Genomic DNA, 11,149 nt, shown 5'->3' on the forward strand with positions numbered 1-11,149 from the left:
GCAGGGCTGGGGTGATTTGCTGGTTCTGGTGACAGTAACCTATCTATCTGCAGGGCTGGGGTGATATGCTGGTTCTGGTGACAGTAACCTATCTATCTGCAGGGCTGGGGTGATATGCTGGTTCTGGTGACAGTAACCTATCTATCTGCAGGGCTGGGATGATATGGTGGGTCTGGTGACAGTAACCTATCTATCTGCAGGGCTGGGGGGGATATACTGGGTCTGGTGACAGTAACCTATCTATCTGCAGGGCTGGGGTGATATGCTGGTTCTGGTGACAGTAACCTATCTATCTGCAGGACTGGGATGATATGGTGGGTCTGGTGACAGTAACCTATCTATCTGCAGGGCTGGGGTGATATGCTGGTTCTGGTGACAGTAACCTATCTATCTGCAGGGCTGGGGGGGATATGCTGGGTCTGGTGACAGTAACCTATCTATCTGCAGGACTGGGGTGATATGCTGGTTCTGGTGACAGTAACCTATCTATCTGCAGGGCTGGGGTGATATGCTGGTCCTGGTGACAGTAACCTATCTATCTGCAGGACTGGGGTGATATGCTGGTTCTGGTGACACTAACCTATCTATCTGCAGGGCTGGGGTGATATGCTGGTCCTGGTGACAGTAACCTACCTATCTGCAGGGCTGGGGTGATATACTGGGGTCTGGTGACAGTAACCTATCTATCTGCAGGGCTGGGGTGATATACTGGTTCTGGTGACAGTAACCTATCTATCTGCAGGGCTGGGGTGATATGCTGGGTCTGGTGACAGTAACCTATCTATCTGCAGGGCTGGGGTGATATGCTGGTCCTGGTGACAGTAACCTATCTATCTGCAGGGCTGGGGTGATATGCTGGTCCTGGTGACAGTAACCTATCTATCTGCAGGGCTGGGGTGATATGCTGGTCCTGGTGACAGTAACCTATCTATCTGCAGGGCTGGGGTGATATGCTGGCTCTGGTGACAGTAACCTATCTATCTGCAGGGCTGGGGTGATATGCTGGTTCTGGTGACAGTAACCTATCTATCTGCAGGGCTGGGATGATATACTGGTTGTGGTGACAGTAACCTATCTATCTGCAGGGCTGGGGTGATATGCTGGTCCTGGTGACAGTAACCTATCTATCTGCAGGGCTGGGGTGATATAGATTGGTTCTGGTGACAGTAACCTATCTATCTGCAGGGCTGGGGTGATATGCTGGTTCTGGTGACAGTAACCTATCTATCTGCAGGGCTGGGATGATATACTGGTTGTGGTGACAGTAACCTATCTATCTGCTGGACTGGGGTGATATGCTGGTTCTGGTGACAGTAACCTATCTATCTGCAGGGCTGGGGTGATATGCTGGTTCTGGTGACAGTAACCTATCTATCTGCAGGGCTGGGGTGATATGCTGGTTCTGGTGACAGTAACCTATCTATCTGCAGGGCTGGGGTGATATGCTGGGTCTGGTGACAGTAACCTATCTATCTGCAGGGCTGGGGTGATATGCTGGGTCTGGTGACAGTAACCTATCTATCTGCAGGGCTGGGGTGATATGCTGGTTCTGGTGACAGTAACCTATCTATCTGCAGGGCTGGGGTGATATGCTGGTTCTGGTGACAGTAACCTATCTATCTGCAGGGCTGGGGTGATATGCTGGGTCTGGTGACAGTAACCTATCTATCTGCAGGGCGGGGGTTATATACTGGTTGTGGTGACAGTAACCTATCTATCTGCAGGGCTGGGGTGATATGCTGGTCCTGGTGACAGTAACCTATCTATCTGCAGGGCTGGGGTGATATAGATTGGTTCTGGTGACAGTAACCTATCTATCTGCAGGGCTGGGGTGATATGCTGGTTCTGGTGACAGTAACCTATCTATCTGCAGTGCTGGGATGATATACTGGTTGTGGTGACAGTAACCTATCTATCTGCTGGACTGGGGTGATATGCTGGTTCTGGTGACAGTAACCTATCTATCTGCAGGGCTGGGGTGATATGCTGGTTCTGGTGACAGTAACCTATCTATCTGCAGGGCTGGGGTGATATGCTGGTTCTGGTGACAGTAACCTATCTATCTGCAGGGCTGGGGTGATATGCTGGGTCTGGTGACAGTAACCTATTTTTTGTGCCATATGTGCATTGGGTCCATTGTGTCTACTGAGCTTTACAAGACCACCCTAGTCTCCTACTGAGCCATCTTATAGTTGCTTCTTAGTTCATCTTCAGTCATCTTCAAGGTTTTACATAACAGGGTGCAGAAGATCACCGTCCCTCATGTACGCGCAGAGTTCAGTCCACATAGTCCCATTCTTTTTTCCAGTGACATGTGCGAGATAGAACTTATGCCCACAACAAAGTCAACAAATTGTTACAAATCTCATAATGGAACAAGATGTGTCCCGAGCGCAGAGTGTATATGAAACAGGAAGAGTCATCCAGGCTCAGCACACACGACATATGGATGGCCTGATAACACCCAGCAGACAATTTGGGGCCCCAATTTTCATATAACACCGCAGATTTCCTAATTCTTTTTATATAACGTCTGTGGCTATTCCTACACAACCAGTCGTCCAATCGATAAATATATTTTTACTCTTTCCAGGCGGTATCTGGTAATCTCCCCTGGCATGACGTGCCTGTCACTGCGCACTCATCTCTACTAAACCCGCTGTCATATTACTGCTCGTAAATTCATAGGCAACCCCCGCGCCTCCATCCATACGTCCCTCTACCATGACTGACAGCAGTGACCGCAGCTTTCTGATTATTTCCCTTCCTTGTACAGTCCATGCTCCCTACAAGCTGTCACTAGGCTTCATTACGGCAGCCCTGCCTTCCCTTCGGATCCGGCTGTGATATAGAGCTGCAGTGATATCGCGCGCTCCCTCTCCTCCATGCCCAATCCAGTGGAACATCCTTCGGGGAAATCTATTCTTTCATTATATTTCCACTCTAAATGTGATTGACAAAAAAGCTTTTTCGGTGGCGGCGCACAGTTATTTTACCTTGCCGCCCGTTCCCTCTTTCTAATTGTTTTCATTTCTCTGCTATTTATAATCTGTCTAATCCTTCTTCTTGTCAGTTATAGGGCCGGGAATTATCCAAGCAATGCCATTTAGCTTTCATACTGTTTCTAGAATAATCGCGCTCACTTCGCCTGTCGCATTTGATACTCATATTTTTGCATTAATCAGAACACGGAGCGCTGTCACTCGCTTTCTTTCCATTGTTGGTCTCTTTGGTTGCCACCAAATAGAATGGAAATCTAATCATATCATGGATTATTTTATGATATAATTGCAACATATGTAGATACCTTGTTTATCCATAACATTAAAGTAAAAAAATTCAAAAATTGTACCGAAATTTTTTGGGTTCACCACTTGCGGTCACCTGCTCAAAGTGTTATGACACCAGGAAGCCCCATGTAAACACCGAGACCCAATCATGGGTCTCAGCGGCGATCTTGGGTCATGTGATATTGGAGAAGATGCCGAAAGAGGCTGCAAAAAACAGACCCTGGGAGTATCAGTGTCGTTTTTTTATTTTCTTTGCTTATTACAATCTCGATATTCGCCCATTACTTATTAATGTATAATATTATGTAGGATCCGCTCCTGCTACCGAAACAGCTCTGACCCATTGAAGTCCTGACAGATCATTGCCCAAGGCTTTGAACTGGATTGAGCGTCTTGTTGGCTTTTCATAGGACACCTTGGTGTATCTTGAGGGGGTGCAGAAGCCTATATGGTGTTTCTTCCCAATATAAGGAGATCTGGACCCAAGTATAACCCGCATGTGGGGGGCCTGGTACAGATTTTGCATTAGATCCCAGGGGCTTCAGGTTACACCTGCCTGTTTCCTATTTAGGGTACCAACCACTGACTATTGAGTGGCCACAAGGTCACCTCCAAATTGGGTTTGTCTTCTGCTGCACCATGAGGACACCAGAGGATCTTCATCTCAGTCTCATTCAGACAGGATTATTCTGGTCAGTATTTCACATCACTCTTTGTAAGCCAAAGCCATGAGTGGAATCTAAGCCCAGAAGAGATGCAAATCTTTACATTTTTATTATTCTTGGTGTTCTGCTACTCGCATTGGCTTCCAAATACTGATTAGACTTCCGCCATATGAACACGCTCTTACACTGATTGGCTACTTCAATCCTTTATCAAGCATCCCTTTTGATATTGTTCCCATTGCATTTTGCAAAAGTTCCAGAAAATAGGAGTAAAGGGGCTTTGACCAACTGCACAGTTTGGGTAAAATTATTTCCCCCTGAGTGAATGGTTTGGGGGCATTTCCTGAGATAAAGTGGCAACTGTGTCCATTGTTAGATTATCCAAATAGCATGAAAGAAACCAATTCTATGTATTAATATTGATATTCCATGTTTGTTTGTAGTTGCACCCCTGCACCTGGCAGGTGAGACTTGCAGCAGACAGTTCACTTTGGGGCAGGAGCAATATAAGACGCGGGGAGGAATTGTATTTACAGATATGTGCTTAGCAGCGATGTTGCTCGGGCTCATCAATCACCGTGACTTGAAAGTTTTGGTTTAATGCTGTTATTTTCTACGATGGCCAATGCTAAGGGGACTGGAAATGATGCTTTTGAATCTTCTGCAAGGGCCGTTGCCAAACCTCATCCATCATCCATACACAGCACTGTCCTACCTTATCCCATGGCCAAATATACACAGAGAAATTCCCAATCACCCTACACCTAATAAGCAGCTCATTGGACACGGCAAAGAAATACTGCTCAAGTGACTGTGCCCGAATGCCGGCCCAGCACATCCCATCTGTGCCCTGTCCGTCAGGCTCAGCCTAATAAGCAAAGTGCAGATGAACCTAGAGGATTCTGCTAAAGCAAGCAGAGCCATGCAATCCCTGGAAAATGACTCGCTGCCAGTGTCAGAGATTATATTACATATGGTGCAGTGCAAGGTGCTCGCTCACTTTTTTTAATCATAGTTGAGTAAATGGCATGACATCTTGGAGCTGTATCAAATATCTCGCCGTCTGTTACTGAAGTTACTGATTTAACAGCCGTCGATTGCACGCTCCCCCGTCCTCCCCATATGGAAAATGGGAATGTTACAATTTGCATGGAACTGTAACAGATTTGTTGCAACGCGGTTATTTTACCAATAAAGTTGTGGCCCATAGACAATGGCAGAAAATATAATTAAGGAAATTATAAATGTAGATATATAGAGAGAGATTGAACCTGTGTCCAGTCCTCAGCAATTACAGTATAGAAGACAATTGGGGTAATTTGCAGCTGGGATTGAGGTTCTTTAGGTTCACCAGAAGAGATGAGCTCTCCATCAATACAGTAGTTATCGTTGCGCCTATATGCACCTTACACTTATTGCTGCAGTGAGATATTTCATCATAGAATACAAGAAAAGTTCTGTACCAACACACAGTTAACAGAAAAGAACAAGTTCTCCTTGATGGAAAAAGAAAAATTTGCTCTACCGCCAACTCTTGGATAGAAGCTCCCTATAGAGTCATGCCTGGTATTCTAAGAAACCTAGTGACATGGACTGGGATTAAAGCCAACACCCCCTCCAAAAGGAGGAGAAACCCAGCCACATACAGCTGTTTTGAGGCTTTACCCCACATCAGTGCAAAGCAGGGTACTGAATTGGCTATCGTAACAGTCATAGACATTGCAGGCCACCTTGCAGTATGAAGAGTGTCATAGATAATGCATGCTTTATTAGGAATTCTGGGAAAGAAATTTGCAAATAATAAAATATCCAATAAGCTCTCCTTGATGGAAAAAGAAGAAAAAAATGCTCTAGTGCCACCCTTGAAAGGTAGCTTACTATAGATCAAAGTCTGGTTTTATTAGAATCCTAGTGACATAGACTGGGCTTAAAGTCAAACCAAAGCTATAGTAAGTTTTTTTTTTTCTGTAAAGGAGAATGTATTTGTGTATTTGTTTCCCAGAATTCCTACTAGAGAATGTATGGTCTGTAAGACTGTGCACACCGCAAGGTGGTCTGGGGTACCCTACTGACCCAAATCTATGACCTCACCTGGACAAACCTCTTGTGGGAATCTCCATTGGGTGTCCTTGTCTAATGACATCCCCAAGGAGTCCAAAAGAAGACCAAAGATGGTGTTGCGGGAAGGTGAGTATGACTGCTTATTATCTACCACACCTAGCTCCGACCTCTTTATTATACTCTATCATCTTAAAAGACCTTACAGTATAATAATATTATGCGGATTTGTGGTTAGTGAAAATTTTCAACATTCGTAACAAACCAAGCCCCGAATGAACCAGTTTGCTCTTCTCTAGTCTCTATTATCAGTTCGGGAAGATCACAGTCCATGGACAGATCCCAATATCATCTCTGTACCAAGGCTCGGCTTAGATAACCTCATACATTACAGCCATGGTCTCCAATTTACGTCTCTCCAGCTGTTGGAATACTACAAACGCCATCGCGCCCTGACAAGTACACAATGTCAGAACATGCTGTGAGTTGTAGTATCCCAAGAGCCAGATAACCCCAGGTCAGAGTCCGCCGCCTTAGACAATGAAACAGAACAAAGTAACAAAACCGTAAAACCAAAGAGTCTGCAAAACTTGACGTTCGGATCTTGCATGATTGACCTTTCTGCTCGGAACAGCATTTATATACTATCGGGCTGTGAGGTTTTCTCTAACTGCCTATAAATGGATATGACTTTTTATGAACATGTATATAAAAATGCTTTCAGAGGCACCAACATAATATCTGTAAAAGTATTATAAGCTTGATGACAGGGACGGGATATCGGCCAGACGTTCTTAGACAATGATCCATTTGGGCTCCATCTCGTCATCTGAATAGACTTGATTTTATTCACGTGGTGATTAGAGGGACCTGAGATGTGACGGCTGATGTGACAATTTTACAGTTCTCTTGATTCCCTTTCACCGAAGTCTGGGTGTTGTGCAGTTTAGTGGGTAAAACCAATTTAGAACAGTCAATGGTTTCCGCTCGGCAATATTCTTTTTTGAAATCAAATGGACTGCAGTAGGTTCAATTCGAGACAAAATAACTTTTCTCATTTGCGGCCATAAAAAATGGACGATTTAGGAAAATTGAACTCAGATACTTCGCACTATTGGAAGGAGACAATTATTCCCCGTGTCAGAAGGCAGTGCAAGGCTTTATGGGCGCTTATCAATAAAATTTATCATCAGACATCAGGACGTAAAAGCTTTCAGACCTACAGTAGCTGATCCAGGAGGATGATGACGGGACAGGTTTAATCGGTGGAAGGATTCTAGAGACGTGCTCGGGGATATGATGTATGACTGATATTATATTCTATTTAAAGGGGTTTTAGCTATTGATGACCCATCAATAGGTAATGGAACCAATTGGGGTCCAATACCCGGGACCCCTGTAGATCTGCTACACAAAGTGATGGTGGGGTGCTAAGCAGGTCAGACACATCCCCTTCATTGGTCTCCTGGACTGTGCACAGCTCAGCCCATAAAGCATAGGTCATCAAAATTGGATGCCTGGAAGAATTTATCATTTTTCTGATATTTTTTAAGGTTCTGACCTGCGGGACGTGACAACTGCTTATCTCGTCTTGTGGGAGGGTCAGCTTGCTTGTCTACCTGTTGTACCCCTCCACAAGCAGGATACAGAATCTCTAACCAATGCAACACAAGTGTCCAAAGGGTAGGAGGCTATAGAGTAATTTTTTTAAGACTTTGGTAACCAAAGAGTAGAGCATGAATGCTTACCCAGAGAAAGTCTTTTGGAAAAAGTGTGGACATGACACACATAGCTCTATAGACCACTATGACTATCATGTCCTACCAATGATGGTGTAAGGGGATGAGGTTCGGTAGGTCCTTTGGGTATTTGTTTGGTATGTGTGTGTAACTTCCGATGGTTCCCCTCCCCCACCATATGATAATGTTAAAAGAACAAAAACCGTATCCACATTCAGAGAAATGCGCTGTTCAGTCTTCGCCTAACTTTTCACTACAGAACTATTTGCTCCTACAGGGATAAAGAAAACATTTTTGGTTCTAAATGTCAGCGTTCGGCACAGTTATAGGACACGCAGCAGGCTTGGCTGGCTTAGAGACTTGTAATCACATCAGCTATTTCAGGTTTATTATGCCAGTCTTTGATCTTCATACATTAAAGAGCAATTCTACTCACAATGTATTGAAGCAAACTGTATTCATGTATAAGTGTATTACAGTATTAGGGACTATAAAGAATTATTGAGGCAGGTTGATACATTCTATCATCTCTCTACCCCCCTCCCTAGATATGGAGTCTCTATTTTTCCATTAGGTTCTACTATCATTGTCTAATGGACTCAATGGGATTGTCTAACCACATACAATTGCTTTAAAAATGCTTAAAATGGTGTTAAATAGCAAAAAGATGAATACTGGTCTTATCACTTCTCCCATGACAATGCTTCCCTTATTCCCCACCTGTCTACATTCTTCTTTCCCTATCAATGACTTGTTTAGACTTGACCACAACATCCAAGCACTGGTTGTAGCTGTGACATGTCAACACCACAATGGTTGGCCAGCCATGATCTCAATGGTATCAACGTATCCTCTCTATAGCCAGTGGTTAGCTAGCCATGATTTTAGTAGTGTTTCACCAGCTATGATCTCATTAGTGTCAACATGTCACCAATGTGGCCAGTGGTTGGTCAGCCATGATGTCAGTGTTGTGAACATGTCATCTCTACAGCCAATGGTTGCCCAGCCAAGAGCTCGGTGGTATAAACATGACATCACTACAGCCAGTGATATCAATGTCACCACTATATCTAATGATTGGCCAGCCAGGATCTTGGTGGTATCAACAAGCCACTGCTAAAGTCATTGGCCAGCCATGATGTCAATGATGCAATATGGCCAGTGATTGGCCAGCCATGATGTCAGTTTTGTGAACATGTCACCTCTACAGCCAATGGTTGCCCAGCCAAGAGCTCGGTAGTATAAACATGACATCACTACAGCCAGTGATATCAAAATTTCACCAGTATATCTAGTGGTTGGCCAGCCAGGATCTCATTGATATCAACATGTCATCTCTATAGCCAGTGGTTAGCTAGCCATGATTTTAGTGGTGTCACCACTACAATCAGTGTTTAGCCAGCCATCATCTCATCAGTGCCAACATGTCACCACTATGCCCAATGGTTGGCCAGCCATGATGTCATTGTTGTGAAAATGTCACCTCTACAGCCAATGGTTGCCCAGCCAAGAGCTCGGTGGTATAAACATGACATCACTACAGCCAGTGATATCAATATGTCACCACTATATCTAGTGGTTGGCCATGGTATCAACAAGCCACTGCTAAAGTGATTGACCAGCCATGAAGTCAGTGATGCCAATATGGACAGTGGTTGGCCAGCCATGATGTCCTTGGCGTCAGCTTAATCCAAATAATTACAACCTTCAGGTCTTGTCTCCGACCTTCTTCAAGCAATCAGATTGCCAGTATTGGAAACCATAATGGAAAGTGGCAGGCGCTGCTTGAGAGTAATGTGGTTTCCATACCACTAGAGCCAACAGTTTCAGCAGTCGCCTGCCATCTTGACTCATCATTGTTGAACTAAGCAAAACAGAGATAAGTAGGGGTTCAAGGAAGAGTTGACATGTTATTCTATCTATAGGAAGTGTTGACCTACTCTTTTAGTTGTTTCATTACTATTTTATCAGTATGCAAACTTTCAACTATTAACACGTGATTTCCCTTCTTTTTGTGTAGAGATCTGATGCCAAGGACAGTAGACGGCCAAATAACCATGGAAAAGACACCGAGTTACTTTGTTACTAACGAGGCTCCCCAAAGGATCCATTCAATGGCCAAAGACACCAAGCTTATCGTGGTGGTGAGGAACCCAGTGACACGTGCCATATCCGATTACACACAAACTCTCTCCAAGAAACCAGAGATACCAACTTTTGAGGTCCTTGCCTTCAAAAACAGGACCCTGGGACTGATCGATGCCTCTTGGAGCGCGCTGAGAATAGGTATCTACGCTTTGCATTTAGAAAGTTGGATGCAGTACTTTCCTCTTTCGCAAATCCTTTTTGTTAGCGGAGAACGTCTCATAAGCAACCCAGCGGAAGAACTGGCCAAAGTTCAAGATTTTTTGGGTCTCCAACGGATTATCACAGATAAGCATTTCTACTTTAATAAGACTAAAGGTTTTCCATGTTTGAAGAAGCCAGAAGATACAGGTGCTCCCAGGTGTCTGGGAAAGTCCAAGGGTCGAACTCATCCAAAAATTGACCCCGATGTTATCCAACGTCTGCGGAAGTTTTACAAACCTTTTAATGCAATGTTCTATCAAATGACAGGTCAGGATTTTCAATGGGAGAAGGAGGAACTGGAAAGTTAAAATGGACGTATGGGCCCTGAAAGAACATTCACTTGTCCATGGACAGAGTCACCGATGTACAGAGAATATTTAACATTTTGCCAACAAATTCAAGAAAACTCTATAAAAAAATGATCAAAAGATTAAATAATTATTTCTATAAAATAAAGTGCAGCAAATTCTACTGTGGTACAAATGGTGATACAGGTAAATCTAGAGAATATGTATATAAGCAGAGAGGTGCGGAGATTGGGGGCTCATGTACACTGGTCGTGTGGTCAGAGCTTGTGCGGCACATGGAGTCCTTATGGAACTTTGTATGAAATTAAAGGGGTTGTTCGGCCAGCCATTTTTAAAGAGTCTGAATGACCTCAACACTTTACCAATTCTCATATTTTAAAGGTTCCTGCTCCCTCTGGTCACTACCTCCTGGTAGGGAAGGACCTGACATGTCTGGGGACCCCCACACTACCTCCTTGGTGCCCCCCAACTTCCCCTCCTGTACACAATATACTTAGTAGCCCCCTTAGAGCTCATTCACACAGGCAAAGAGGGGGCGGATTATGGCACGTAATCTACATCATAATGGTGGTCTATGGAGACCGCCAGGCTACTTTATTTCCATGTTGCCGCTCATGGAAAAAAAGAAGCGGGCTGCCCTTTCTTCAGGCGGATGCCGCGGTTCCTTGAGCCGCAGCGTCCGCCTGGCGGAAGCAATCTCTGGAGTCGGCCCATTCATTTGAGCTTACTCCAGAGGGGGA

General features: G+C 44.5%; 1 protein-coding gene across 1 annotated transcript in view; it reads left to right on the top strand.

The window, feature by feature from the left end:
• Positions 1 to 10,687, top strand: part of LOC142216170 (uncharacterized) — a 138,340-nt gene extending 127,653 nt beyond the window's left edge. The window contains exon 2 of the mRNA XM_075283778.1: positions 9,773 to 10,687. Within this exon, the coding sequence (XP_075139879.1) occupies positions 9,773 to 10,409 (637 nt within the window). The 3' untranslated portion in view covers positions 10,410 to 10,687. The remainder of the gene's footprint in view (positions 1 to 9,772) is intronic.
• Positions 10,688 to 11,149: the final 462 nt, after the last annotated feature.

The sequence above is a fragment of the Leptodactylus fuscus genome, chromosome 8 (assembly GCF_031893055.1).
Source record: "Leptodactylus fuscus isolate aLepFus1 chromosome 8, aLepFus1.hap2, whole genome shotgun sequence".
Classification (NCBI taxonomy): Eukaryota; Metazoa; Chordata; class Amphibia; order Anura; family Leptodactylidae; genus Leptodactylus; species Leptodactylus fuscus.